The 13,752-nt window shown below is 55.6% G+C and overlaps 4 protein-coding genes across 4 annotated transcripts; 2 read left to right on the top strand and 2 right to left on the bottom strand.

Moving 5' to 3' along the window:
* Positions 1-37: 37 nt before the first annotated feature.
* On the top strand, positions 38-2,387 carry PG994_000294 (mfs general substrate transporter; the record flags this gene model as incomplete). The annotated part of the gene is made up of 4 exons (XM_066851703.1): positions 38-271; positions 336-746; positions 813-1,154; positions 1,239-2,387. Coding segments are annotated over 4 exons (2,136 nt in total), but the record flags the coding sequence as incomplete, so codon positions are not given.
* A 1,731-nt stretch (positions 2,388-4,118) lies between these two features.
* Positions 4,119-8,878, bottom strand: PG994_000293 (Rho guanine nucleotide exchange factor gef2; the record flags this gene model as incomplete). The annotated part of the gene is made up of 5 exons (XM_066851702.1): positions 4,119-4,729; positions 4,773-5,521; positions 5,598-6,543; positions 6,603-8,394; positions 8,450-8,878. The coding sequence occupies 5 exons, from the start codon at positions 8,876-8,878 to the stop codon at positions 4,119-4,121; spliced, it is 4,527 nt and encodes a 1,508-aa protein (XP_066722334.1).
* A 1,107-nt stretch (positions 8,879-9,985) lies between these two features.
* On the top strand, positions 9,986-10,465 carry PG994_000292 (uncharacterized protein; the record flags this gene model as incomplete). The annotated part of the gene is made up of 2 exons (XM_066851701.1): positions 9,986-10,104; positions 10,180-10,465. The coding sequence occupies 2 exons, from the start codon at positions 9,986-9,988 to the stop codon at positions 10,463-10,465; spliced, it is 405 nt and encodes a 134-aa protein (XP_066722333.1).
* Positions 10,466-10,873: 408 nt separating this feature from the next.
* On the bottom strand, positions 10,874-13,512 carry PG994_000291 (glycoside hydrolase family 2 protein; the record flags this gene model as incomplete). The annotated part of the gene is made up of 4 exons (XM_066851700.1): positions 10,874-11,164; positions 11,199-12,326; positions 12,392-13,214; positions 13,247-13,512. The coding sequence occupies 4 exons, from the start codon at positions 13,510-13,512 to the stop codon at positions 10,874-10,876; spliced, it is 2,508 nt and encodes an 835-aa protein (XP_066722332.1).
* Positions 13,513-13,752: the final 240 nt, after the last annotated feature.

Genomic DNA, 13,752 nt, shown 5'->3' with positions numbered 1-13,752 from the left:
ACTGTCGTTCTTTACTGCCGGCTCTACCCAAGTAGGAGGGCTTTCTGTTTCTGCGCTTTTCTTCCCTCTTTTGAGGTCCACACTCGTTTTGAATCAATATGGGAAAGCTATCATCATCGTCGTCGTCGTCGTCGTCGTCCGTGGAACAGGGCGCCATTGTTGCTGCCCGGAATGGACGCCCGGGCGGCAGGAGTGGTGTTGCATGATTTCGATTGCTATAGTCTCGGTTATGGTGGCTCTCGATGCCACTGTTCTCGTACCTGTACTGCCGGTATGTATGGGGATGCCTGTGATATCACCGCCAACAAGCTGACACTTATTTCTGATAACTGTAGAGTCTAGCACTGGAACTGGATGGCTCGACAATAGATGCATTCTGGGCTGGGACCTCGTATCTGTTGGCCTGTGCCGTCTCCCAGCCCTTCATCGCAGCCCTATCGGATATATTCGGCCGGAAAGAAATGCTCTTCAGCTCGGTTGTCTTCTTTACGGCAGGAACTGCACTCTGCGCCCCCATCGCCAAGAACTTCACCGTCTTCTTTGCCGGCCGAACCCTACAAGGAATCGGGGGTGGAGGCATCATCACGATGGGCCAGGTCATCTATGCCGACATCGTCCCTCTACGGCAGCGTCCTAAGTACTTTTCCATCGTGCTTGCTGCCTGGGCCATTGGCAGTGTCATCGGACCTTTGATCGGGGGCGTTTTCGTCGACAAACTCAATTGGAAGTGGTGCTTCTACATCAATGTGAGCTTTTACCCTCCATTTGTTGGCCTGGGAAACTGACTGCTTTCTCTATTTGCCAACCTGCAGTTCCCATTTTGCCTCATCGGTCTCGTCACTGTACCGATTTTTGTCAAGCTCAGTGGAGAGAAATCCAGCTTCGCATCCAAAATGAAGCGCGTCGACTGGGTCGGCGGCTTCTTGTTCATCGGCGGTATGACCAGCTTCCTGGTCGGCCTCTCCTGGGCCGGGATCGAGTATGGCTGGTCGAGCATCCAGGTTATCGTACCCATGGTCGCGGGGACGGTTGCTGTATTTTTCACCATCATGTGGGAGGTGCACTGTGCACGCGAGCCGTTCCTGCGGCCGTCCATCTTCAGCTCCAGGTCCGCTGTTGCCGCCTATACATGTGCCTTTGCCCAAGGCTTTTTGGTATGTCTTCTTCTGCCAGAGGTAAAGCAAAAAACATAGAGATCCTGTGAAGCAGCGACTGACTCTCCTGAACTGATTGTGTAGCTCTTCTGCGCCCTATACTACGTCCCGTTCTACTTCATGGCGGTTCGTTCGACAACCCCCACCCAGTCGGGCGTAAACCTCCTCCCCGTCTCCTGCTGCCTCGTGCCGGGCAGCATCGTCGTGTCCATCCTGGCCTCGCGCCTGGGGCGCTTCCGCTGGGCCGTCTGGGCCGGCCTGGTCCTGACGGCCGTCGGCTGCGGCCTGCTGCAGGACCTGGACGAGGACACAGGCACGGCGCTGTGGGCGGCCGTCTTCGCCGTCTTCGGCATCGGCAACGGCATGATGCTGACGAGCGTCAACGTGGCGATCCAGGCCATCTCGCGCACCGAGGACTGCGGGCGTGCGGCCGCCATGTACGCCTTCATGCGCACGCTGGGCATGTCCATCGGCGTGGCCGTGGGCGGCACCGTATTCCAGAACTTCATGTCGGCCAAGCTCGACGAGCTCGGCCTGCCCGAGCGCATCGCCCACGAGGCCGAGGCCTTCGTCGCCGAGCTCGACCGCATGCCGCCGCTGAACCCCACGCGCGTCGGCGCCGTCCAGGCCTACATCCACGGCTTCCGCGGCGTCTTCTGGATCATGACGGCCATGGCCTGCGTCGGCTTCCTCGCCAGCCTGTTCATCCAGCACCACAGCATGGACCGGATCCTCGAGTCGCGCTTCGTGCTCGACGGCGGCGACGGCGCCGAGATGCGCGAGAACCTCGACGTGCTGGAGAAGCGGCTGGCGCGCATGTCGAAGCGCGCCAGCCACCACCTCATGTCCATGGTCACGGCGCCCACCGACCGCTACAGCCGCCGCAACCGCAGCACCGTGGCCCTGTCGCAGCTGTACGGGGGCGGCATGGGCCTGGGCGGCGGCGACGACGACACCCCTCTTCCCGGGGACTACGGCCCGGCAACGCCGGGACCTCATTCTACACGGCGTCGGTCTACAGCGAGGTGGTGCCGCTGGAGCCGATGCACGGGTCGGGCTTCGACGACCGCACCGGGCTGGACTCGCGGGTGTCCGACCGGCGCAGCGGCAAAATCATCCCTGTCGTGCGCAACATCGAGCAGGCGCCCGCCGTGTCGTACTACTTCGCCGCCGGCGGCCGGCGGCTGCCTGTGCGCGTCGCGACGGACAACCCTCGCGACCGCTACCTCCTGAACAACGGGCCGCAGGTGCCGAGGCCGGTGATCTCGCCGTCGCCAGGAGGCCAGAGAGACTCGCAGCCTCGGGTTATTAGCGTGATATTACAACGCGATGGTTATTGAAAAAAGGGGAGTGGAAGGAGGTAGGCGGGGTTTTTTCTCTCGCCTGTTCCCCATTATGTGAATTACACGATTATGACTTTTTCTGTTGGAAAACAAATAGGGGGGTTTATCTTCAGGTTAGCGGCACATATCGAATTTTGCACGAAGGCGTTACGGGAATGCCCCTGGTACTTATTGCATAACAAGTGTCACTTTGGCTAAGAGATGATGTGACATTGTGTGATAAGCTACAATATCGAGTACTGGCTACTTATAGCACTACTATTGACCCTTGGGCATTTAGAACCTGCTTGAGTTCTCAAGTCATCTGAAGCCGCTTATTCCAGTTTTTAGAACGGTAATCGAATTAACCAAGGTACGATGAAACGTCTAAAATGCGTGGATTTTATTTCGAGGGTCGCGAGCAAGGCCACAAGATGATGTATGCAAGGCTCAGCTTCACTGGAGCGGGAACGTGCAGATAGACAGTCGTTATTGAACTTGCCATGGTGAATAAATGAAGGTATTTGACATCAAAAAGTTTCCATTCTCCCCAAGACTTCCATCCTAAGGACTTCCAGCCTAAGAAACCTTCAGATTCCGCCAACCGCACTGACTAACGAGACCCTCGAGCGAGTGGATTTGGTCGTGGACTATTTTTAGTGCTTCTATATGGACATGGTTAACGATGGATCCCTCGAGTGAGCGTTCCGCACCGGTTGCCCAGTGAGGCAACGCATCGACAGACACGGTAGACCTACAGGGCAGTTGGAGCAGGAGCACTCCTTGCCGCACTGGCAAGTGCCGGAGCTGGCGCAGGAGCAAGAGCCCGAAGAAGTGCAAGAGCAACCCATGTCGAATAGTTTGATGGGGTAGGTAGGGATCGTCTTTGGAGATAGATTGAGTATAGTGTGTGTATTGTGGTGATGAGCAAGTTTTGATTGGACTGAGTGTGTTTGGGAAGAGGAAGACTTTCAACCATCAAGGTGTCCGCGAGTCGGGGAGGGATTTATATAGAAACGTCACGTCCCTCGTCTCTCTTCTTGGCTGCTTTCTACCGCCATGCCTCCTTTAGTAGTTTGGGGTTATCCCATTAGTCCTCCCATGAAACATCACATGGAGATCGATGACGCTGGTCCCATGTCAGTAAGACGTAAATCGTGGCGTTCAAGCCCGCAAGTGAGGGGAAGTCTGGCTCCACCGGCTGGTCTCCGTCAAAGCATCAGATGAGAATGAGGTTGGATCTGAAGGTTAGACGGCACCCAAATAGGTTCAGCCATCATCATCGTATGTCATCTGCTCCTGCTAGTCCACGACCTAGTCGTAAGTAGTCGTGGTCTGTCCGCATTAGGACATGACACGACCCAGACTCTACCACTACTGTACAGTAAAAAGGAAGGATGATAGGATATTGCGAATAGTCGTTCATTTCATGGCTGGTCATACTCATTCATAGTCATGATACTGGTCATCCCCAACCCGCCATTACTCGCTCACGGCCTAAGCCAGCCACCTTTTGAACAGCTTCTAATCAGAACACCTCGCCATGCAACGCCCCCCGAGCCGCCCTGATGGCGCTGTCCATTCTCCAAAGCAACCAAAACGCCAACCGCTTAATCAACCTCCTAAACAGTGACCCGGCCTTCTAGGCGGCGTCGGCAGTCGCCCCCTTGACCATGCTGCGCAGGCTTGCCATCTCCCGCCTCAGCCTGGCATTTTCCTTCTTGACCCGCGCCGTCTCCTCCGTGGCTTCTTTCATCTTGGTCATGATCTCCTCCTTTTCTCCGCTTTTGCCCTTGAGTGCCCGAACAATCCTCGCAAGCTCCGTGTTGAACTTCTCGTACAGGAGCTCATTCTCCGCCGTGCTTTCCTTGTAGAGCTGGTCGATCTCTCTCACCTTGGCTTCCGTCGCTCTAAGCGTGTTGTCCATATCCCTTTGCAGTTTCTCGTGTTGTTTCGTAAGCTGTTGAACCATACTGGGTATGGTGGTCTCCAGCGCCGTCATGCTTTCCGACAAGGATTTGATTTCCGTCATTGCAGATCGAGGAAGTGACGAGTTCATGCGGGCCATATCCGCAGTGATCCTCGACAATTCTGACTGCAAATTTGCATCGACCGACTCGACTGCTTGCTTCTCGGTTTGGAGACGCTCCCGAAGTTTCTGTGGTGACTGAAGCCGTAATTTACCCGAATTAGTCTTCGTTGGACTCGACGTTGGACGTTCAGGCGAAAGTGGTGAGTCGCCGAGAGGAAGCACTCCGTGATGATTTGAGCATGGGAATTTGGGATGTAGATAAACCTCGGCCATGTCCCTTCCTTACTGTTCCTGTCCTTGGTGGCGAGGACTTCTTGGAGGTTTGAAGCATCGATTCTGAAAGATTTTCCTTTTGTGGCCTTGGGCGACCGTTGGTTGAGGGGCTCATAGGCATTTTAGTCGGCGACATCAAGGGGCTTATAGGTATTCTGGACAGCGAGGTCGAGGGGTTTGTAGATGTCCCAGATGGAGAAGGCTTTCGGCCAGGGGGCGTCGGAATCCGGCTTGATGGAGAAGGAATCCGGGGCCCCGAGTTGAATTTCTGAGACGTCTCTCTCATGCGTGATAAGGGCTGCAGAGCTGGTGGCAATTGCTCTGGCTCGGATTCATCATCGTCCTCGAGGCTCGCGGCCGCCATCAGGGTTTTGAGATCTGATAGTGAGCTTCGTCGCTTCCTCCTGGAAGTCTTCCCAGCCGTATCTTCGTTCTCTGGTTCCCCAATAGTCTCAAGTCTCTGAGAGCTAACTGGCCGCGCGTAGGAGTCATCAAACGCACCGGCGATAGGGGGCCTGTCTCTTGAGCCAGGCCGCCGTTGCTTGTTCGGCATAGTCGGCATCCCCATATCAATCGACTTGGCCCGGGCTATAGAGGCCCTGCTCAGGCTGGAGCTCTCTCCAGTAGCGGGATTTCTGCCATTGGTACCCCCATGCTTGCTCAAGCTTCGCCAGACGGATGACCGCGTGTCAGCTTCTGTCTTGGAGTTTTGGCGTAGCAGCGTGTCGAACCCGAGTTTTCTGCGTAGAGAAAGAGGCGTTCGAGGTCAATGAGCCAGTGTGCGACTTCACACTACGAGTAGTCGAATTCATTGACTCATAAGCTGAACCACCCGGTCCCAGAAGAAGAGGACCAAAATCTGCAGGCCCCGTGTCGAAAATGCGGTCGCAATCATCTACAAGCAGATCGAGTAGATTGATGTAGTCATGGGCAGAGCCATCATCCACGAGAAGCTCAGCAAAGGCAAGTGTAAGAGCACCGCGGTCACCGTCGTTGCCACAGCCATCAAGTAAGTCGGCTAGGAGCTTGATCAATGCAGTAAAAGCCCGCCGGTTTTGAGGTGCCATATCGGAAAATAGGAAATGCACGAAGTCGGCAAAATCGCCTGGGAGTCTCTTTGCCGCCCGCGCTTGGAGCGCATCGAGAGCCTTCATCGACATGATCGGCCCCATCTGCTCGCGCCAGGCAATTTTCACAAACTTCTCAAACGCCACAAATACTACGTCTGTTGTGAGGTCTGAGCTCGTATCGATATCAAATGGGCTTTCGATGAGCTTGTTGTAGAGGTCATTGACAGAAAGCTCATCAACGGCACCTCTGTTCAGTATCAACCGGCCGATGAAATTGCCCTTCCGGCTATGGAGACTAGCCATGTAACCAGTAAAGGTCTGCTCAAGTCGAACGAGCGGGTTCTCGGGCCTGTCGTCATCTGCACCTAATTTGATGTTGTCCCGGCTTCTAGCTGACCCGTATAAGGAACCTGCGTCTTTGGCTGAACTGTTGGATCTGCTAAGAGGCGGAGGGTAGAGCGGCGTCACAGGGGTTCGTGGCTGATGTTTAGGAGAGTTGAGATTTTCTGTACTGTTGCCACCGCCCAAGAAACTGGTAAGCATCTTGACAGGGGATGATGCCAGGAAAGAGCGAGTCTTCTCGACACGATTAGTGAGGTTCAGGCCTCGCAGGATTTTGGTGTGGAAGTTGACAAGTGCGGGTGCAAGTCCGGGATTGGACACATTGTGTTGTGTGCTAAGCAGTTGGATGACTAGGGATTGTTAGTCTTCATTTCATGTATAGACCTTGAAGGAATGCGGAATTACTTACCTCTCCGGGCAAGAGTAGGCAAAAAGTCCTCAAGAGCAACATCGTCTGTAGACTTCTTGCCGCTTAGTCCTACTGTTATGATCACAACCTTGCGTTGCATATCACCAGTTTTCACGTCGGAAACGATCTCCACGCCATAATGTCCAATGGGAGACTGCTTTGTTCCCTTCTCATGATCCACTACGATGCGGATAGGAGCTGGTTCCTTGCGCCCCTCGATCAGTTGATCCAATCCTTCCTGGAACACAGCAGCAAAGATACCGAGACCGGTGTCGGGCATTCGTACAGATCTAAGGGTCCAGCTTGGATTTTCCCTTTCCACTTCACCAAAACGACCTTCTACCCGGGCTTTGACGATGTCCTCGAGCCATTTAGTAGCCCTTCCTTCGTATGCCTCTTGGAGAAGGAAACAGCGCGACGTTATCGCGGGGTTGGTAACATGTTCTCCGGCATGAGCACCATTCATCTCTTTGGTAGAAGTCATCCAGACAAGCCGCCCATCAGCCGACTCCGTGAAACGGACATTCGCAAGACCGTGCCATCCTGCAAATGCCAACTCGTATGATGCTTGGCCACCTGCAGCATTAGTCATGGACATGAGCAGTCCCTGTGCCGAAGGTTTGTCGATTTCCCGTAGCAGGTCCCGCGAATGCATATTCCCTCCATACAGCTTCTTGACCATGACGATACAGTCAGAAAACAGTAAGAATATCCCGGCTCGTTCACCGGTATCAATGTCAATGGGCGCATCAGCTTGATAAGGGGCTGGCAATTCCGAAAAATCAACAGCAAGTATCAGTCTTCCTTTAGGCTCTAGATCACCTGGCCAGCTCTCTATCATGTTCCGCAGCCGAGTGGTGATTTGGGGTTTGTCCGCTAGGGGCTCGTCCATTGAGCAGATACTTGCGATGATGTCTCGGGCCTTCAGCATGGGCTGCAGAGCTGGGTGTGTCATTGGCAGACAGTTGACAATCTGATCGATAACAAGACTATATCGCGGAAGTCGCTGAACCGGCTCAATGAGTATCGAGCGCAGGTGTTGCTCGCCTGTGGCCGCCACTCGTTGGGAAAAGCTTGATTGATTGCCAACAAAGGCCGTGATGAGCTGTGGGAAATGCTGACTCGCACGAATGTAGTCTTGATAGCAGTCCGTGAATTGAGGAAACCACTCCATCATAACTTTGGCCATGGCCATAGCACCGCTAGGATCTTTGGACTTGCCCAAGATACTGCCTGATACACCCACTCTCGTGGTGGTCCCAGACTCTATGTCTTTCACAGCTTCCTCCTCGGTGTCATCCATGACCTTGCGCAACTCCTGCATGAACGCGGTGTTGACCTGGAGGATACGGTCAGACGATCTGGGAAACAGCTTCTCAACATCTTCGATCGTCGGACTAAAGCTGCCTGTGGTCTTCGTCTTGGCCTTCTGCCGATACTCATCCGCGATATGCTTGACCAGTTCGTTCATCTTGAACACGTAGCGCTCTTCAGTGTCCATCAGCTCGGCCAATTTCCTCCGCAGCTCGACCTTCTGGTCTTTCGTAAACGACTTGGATCTGTTGAGCGCCGTCGGTTTCGAAGGCGCGCGTTTTAGCCTCGAAGTGGGTAAGAACATGGGCTCCCCGAAGAGCTTGATCAAAGGGGTGTACATGCCGTACTGGCGCAAAGTAGGGTCCATGAATTCGTCTTCATCTTCGGGTAGCTCCTCCAGTTCCTGGACAGGCTGCAGTGGGATGATGGAGCCTGGCGGCAGGACCAAGTCAATGTCGACATTGCTAATATGCTGCGTCTGCAGTGCCATATGTAGTTTTTGGGCGACCTCTGGCGAAAACGTCGGACTTGACCATGGTCTGGGCGATATCTGCGGCATGCTGTTCTCCAAACAGAGTCGGCGACGAACCTGGGCGGCGACCCTTGGTGGTAGGAAACTGTTGTCTAATGTGGCTTTTGACGGCCTCGGGCAGCTCGTGGAAATACTTGTACAGGCCAAAGGCGAGCGCGCGATAGATCTCGTCGACCTGGAATTCGCGCGGGAGATGGTTGACGACATTGTAGAAAGGCGAATTGGGCGATATTGTGACTCGAGGGAAGGACTGGAAACCTGCTAGAGTGTATATATGGACTTGGACGCGCGAGCTGTTGAAGGTGTAATTGGCCGTCGTGGAAGGGCCGTGGAAGATCAGAATCGGGAGATGGCCTAGCAGAGGGTCGGTTGTACGATAAAGAGTGACATGTTCTGGCGACAGCGCCAGCTCTTCGGTGACGCGAACCATGGCCGCTTCAACAGGCCTCGTTCATGCTGGCCAGGATGGACTCTTCCGGATGGTGCTGGAGATCAGCACTTTAGTCGATGCGATGAGAGTGTTGGTGTGGTCCAAGAAAGGCGGTGTTTACACACGGCAACGAGCGACGAGAACAAAAAAACAACAACAACAACGCCAACTCGACCCCGACTTTGGCGGATGCAGTGAAACAGTCGACAAGACAGACAAGAGACAGTTTGGGCTGCAGGGATTCGGCGATTGACGTCGCGTCTGTTGTAGGTTATTTGCCAAAAAAAGATGAGCTCTTGGGTTTGCACGGGCCTGGGTTGCACACCGTCCTGGATTGGGTAGGTAGTTATTGGTGCCAGCCTCAAATAAACACAAGTCAGGCTGCTTGCCTGTTGGACGAAGCCCGCTTTTCGTGTTGCTTGCTATCGAGGGGACTGGGACTTTGGCCAGAGCTGCATGTGGCATGGATCGAATTGTTTACATACGTGCTTTTTATGGAGCGCTCTACTGCATGAAATCCTGCAGTCGGCTGCGTTCCCTTCCTTCAAGAGTAAATAAGAGGCAATAATACTGAACAATCGCCATTGCAATGCAGGCAATAGGCCTGTCTGTGCAGCCGTTGATTTATTAGGTAGATATTATGTAGCTTAGTATGTATCCAGCGGTGAAGATATCCAGGGAGGTACACAACCAAGCGAGAGAGAGAGATGTGTTGATGTCAATTGACCCAGGATCCAATACATCAACGAGAAAATATTTCAAGCTTTAAGAAATTGCCATGTTTTCCTTGCTGGATGAAGCAGGGGTGAAGAAAAAAAAGCAACTACAAAAACATGTGTATGACACATTGAGCCGGTTGCCAGTGGCAGCTTCACCCCGCTTGTCAAAAGCTCTCTCTCTCGGTGCTGAAGTCACATCGCCGCCTAACATGATCTAAGAGGTTGGAGGTACATGGGCACGTACCTTATGGATCCTCCTCGGTATACTCTTTTTAGCAGCGGGAATCAAATCCAGACCATGTAACCTGCACCACGACGAATCCCCCAGAAAGACTGGCCGTTGCTGGAGAATTCTATCAAATATCAAAAAAAGAAACCATTGCGAACCATGTCCAGCCAGGATAACTCAGGGATACCGCTCGCCCACGCTCCTGATGGCATAGGCTACAAGCTCCTGGAACTGCCACCGGAGCTGCTGGCTCTGCTGGAATCCGACGATCCACCCGTGTAAGTCTACCGAAGCTCGAGGTTCACGCGCCATGACGAAAGAAGTCCTTCAAATTGACCTCGATGCAAACAAAGCTTGAAGCTCGAGTCCTCGGCCGTGTCGGCTGTGGTTAAGCACGGCGGTCAAACCTGGGGTCTGCGCCAGAAGAACACATCCAACGCCCTGATTCTCCTGGCTCCTGCCCCTGCATCGTCGTCACCAGAGGAGTCCTCTGCCCCAGCTGCTCAACCCGGGCAAACGGAACTGAAGGCCATCTCCACAATCCATGACAGCGTCGAGCTCGTTCCCGACACTACGGGAGAGACCGCGAAGCCGCTTGCACGAGGAAAATGGCATGAGAAGTTTGCCAAAACCCGATGAGTGTCTCTGCTGCTGTCTCGAAAAACCGCGTCGCCTGTATAGATTACCGTGGCTTAGTGCCATGGATCTGCGTGTTGTCTCCTGCTCATAGGGTTGCGGAACTTGAACCCAAACAAAAAGGGGTCTACCATCCTCAGCGATGCTACCATTGTATGGTACACCTTATGAGCCAATGCACTCGGACCCCTAGCAATTGAGGCTTCCGAATGGATCCCTTAGTTAGAACAAGCATCTTTAGTCAATAGGAGATGGATGGCGTGTCGTTGCTGTCAAAGATCCTATGAATGGCTCAGAGGACTGAGAGGATGACACAATATGTTGGTTTACGTCTAGAACTATCGGGGCTCCCTATAACCTCTCAATATTGAATGGCGATACATATGCGAGTTCTCGAATTTCCGAAACTCCTTAACCGACCTGAATTGTAACACTCCCCCCTTCCAGCCCATCTGCCTTAGCCTCAACCACGACCTCCCCTGCCTGCCCAGCCTTCCCCTTCACAATGGCCAAAGCCAGTCCACTGAAGGCCTTCCGCGTCTTGGAAGGAAACGGCGTCTGGTCCGTCGGCTGCCCATTGTCCGTAGCCACAATCTCCCCAGCACCACCGCCACCCCCGACCGAAAAAGTAATCTCGTTCGCCGCCTCCGGCACGACAACCCCCCTGGCATCCACCACGGCCACCGAAACGAAGGCGAGGTCCTCGCCCGAGGCCCCCAATCGACGCGCGGTCCACCGTGACGTTCAGCCCCGCGGCGGCGCCCACGGTGCGCCTGGTGTCCTCGGCCCACGGCTGGCCGTCCTTGTACGCGACGACGCGGAGGTCTCCCGGCGCGTAGACGACGTCGTCCCAGCGGAAGCGGTACTCCTGCTTCGGGTCTCGCGAGACGCGGCCGGCCGACTGGCCGTTCACGAACAGCTCGGCCTCGTCGCCCGACGAGAAGACGTGGACGGGCGTGACCTGGCCCTCGCGCTCCACACCCCAGCTCCAGTGCGGCAGGATGTGCGCCTGGGCGAAGTCGGGGCGCCAGCGTGCTTGGTATAGATAGAACCGGTCCTTGCGGAAGCCGGCCAGATCAATGATGCCGAAGTAGGAGCTGCGCGCCAGGGCTTCCTCGTCGTAGGGCGTCGGCTCGCCGATATAATCAAACCCGGTCCAGACGAACTCGCCGGCGACGTAGGGGTAGCGGTCCTGCATGGCGAAGACCTTGTCGGGCGACGCGCCCCAGGAGGGCCCGTACAGCTCGTAGGCGCTGACCTCGAGCGAGGTGTAGTTGGCCCCCGCATTGCTCTTGCCCACGACGGCGCTGCTGTTGGCCGCCACGGGGTAGATGTAGGTGCCGCGCGTGCTCAGCACCGACGAGCTCTCGCTGGTCCAGATCATCTTGTTCGGAAAGGCGCTGTGGAAGGCCGGGAAGGTGCTCGACCACGAGTCGCCGTGGCCCTCGCCCTGGTAATTCAGGCTGGCCACGTCGAGGCTCCGCGCAAAGTCCGTGTTGGGACCCGCGTTGTTCATGGCCGACGTCGCGGGCCGCGTGGGGTCCTCTTCGTGCATCAGCGCCACCAGCTCCGCCGCGATGCGCGCGCCCGCGCTGCTGGTCTGCTCGGGGATCTCGTTGCCGATGCTCCAGACGACGACGGAGGCGTGGTTGCGGTCGCGGCGCACAAAGGAACGCAGGTCCGGCTCGTGCCAGTCGCCGAAGAGCGTGCTGTAGTCGTTTTCGACTTTCGCCTCCGTCCAGGCGTCGAACAGCTCGTCGAAGACGAGAATGCCCATGCTGTCGGCCATCTCCATGAGCTCAGGTGCGGGCGGGTTATGAGACGTCCGCAGCGCGTTGACACCCATATCCTGCAGCATCTCCAGCTGGCGTCGCGCGGCGCGGTTGTTGAATGCAGCCCGAGCGCCCCGAGGTCGTGGTGGTTGCATACGCCCTGGATGTAGGCTTTCTCCCCGTTGACCAAGATACCGCCTTGGTCTGCGCTATAGGCTACGGTACGGATTCCGAAGGGGGTCTGGTATGTATCGACCACAGTGCTGTTTCCCTTTAATACGCTCGTCACGGCCACATATTGGTTAGGCTTCTGTGTTGGTAGGGGTCCCCAAAGCGCAGGATTTTGAACCTCTGTCGACTCATTGACCGACTGCTTCGCACCGGCTGCGAGTTGGATCGTGGCTTGCGGGAAAGTGGCCACGGCGTCTCCCGTCGGCTGTCCGCTAGCTGCGTCGAAGACGAAAATATCGGTTGCGACTTCCACCTTCTGGCTGGAATTTCCCTTGTTCTGGATCTCGACAGCAAGATGGACGGTCGCCGCTTCAGCCGAAACGGCTGGCGTTGTAATGTAAGTGCCGAACTGCCTCACGTGGACGGGGTCGACTTTGACGAGCCAGACATTGCGGTAGAGACCCGCACCGGGGTACCAACGGGACGAGTCTAGCTTGTTTTCCAAGCGGACCGCCAGTATATTGTCGTCGCCGACCTTCAGATGGGGCGTCAAGTCCAGCCGGAACGAGGCGTAGCCGAATGGCCACCCCCCGACGAGCTCGCCGTTCAGCCAGACCGCCGAGTGTGACATGGCGCCGTCGATGTCCAGGAAGATGGACTTGCCCACATCGGCTTCCTCCAACGACACCGTCCGCCGGTACCAACCAATCCCATTGGAAGGCAGACGACCCATCCCGCCGCTGATGCCTGGAGCACCAAAGGGTCCCTTGATCGCCCAATCGTGCGGTACGTTCACAGCTTCCCAGGCGCTGTCGTCGAAAGAAGACTGCGTGTACTCGACGTTGCTCCCGGGGTCGCTCCATCAGGGCTCTTGTGCTGATCGCCATTGATTATGAAGTCGTTGGCCGAGGGCAGGATCCACGGCCGCAGTGTTTCATAGGACAGACCGTCGGGAGCCGACTCAAATCGCGAGAAACGCCAGCCCTGGTTGAGACTGAGGCGCGTTCTCTCCGCCCCAGCGCCAACAACCGCCAGTAATAATAACGAGAGCAGGGTAAGCCCGTAGGCAGCACCACGGCTGCACGCCAAGTGGAAAGATCTGGCCATATTGCGATGTAGGTAAAGCACAGGCGGTGATACACAAGGGCATCGGAGACGCACAGCCTACATTATCTACTTTATAATCGATTGGAGCCTACATTCTTCTGCCGAGGCGGAAGATTGTTCGCGGAATTCGCTACACCGAACTGCAGGGGCCGGGATATCGCCTTACCAATGGATGTAACACCATGGAGGGGAGATACGTGAGCCAAGAATCACCCGCAGGAGGCGAGCCGGGACTGCAGA

Source organism: Apiospora phragmitis (assembly GCF_038363925.1).
Source record: "Apiospora phragmitis strain CBS 135458 chromosome Unknown utg000001l:1.0-2902119.0:1.0-2906034.0, whole genome shotgun sequence".
Lineage (NCBI taxonomy): Eukaryota > Fungi > Ascomycota > Sordariomycetes > Amphisphaeriales > Apiosporaceae > Apiospora > Apiospora phragmitis.
This window is presented reverse-complemented; position numbering and strand designations above follow the sequence as displayed.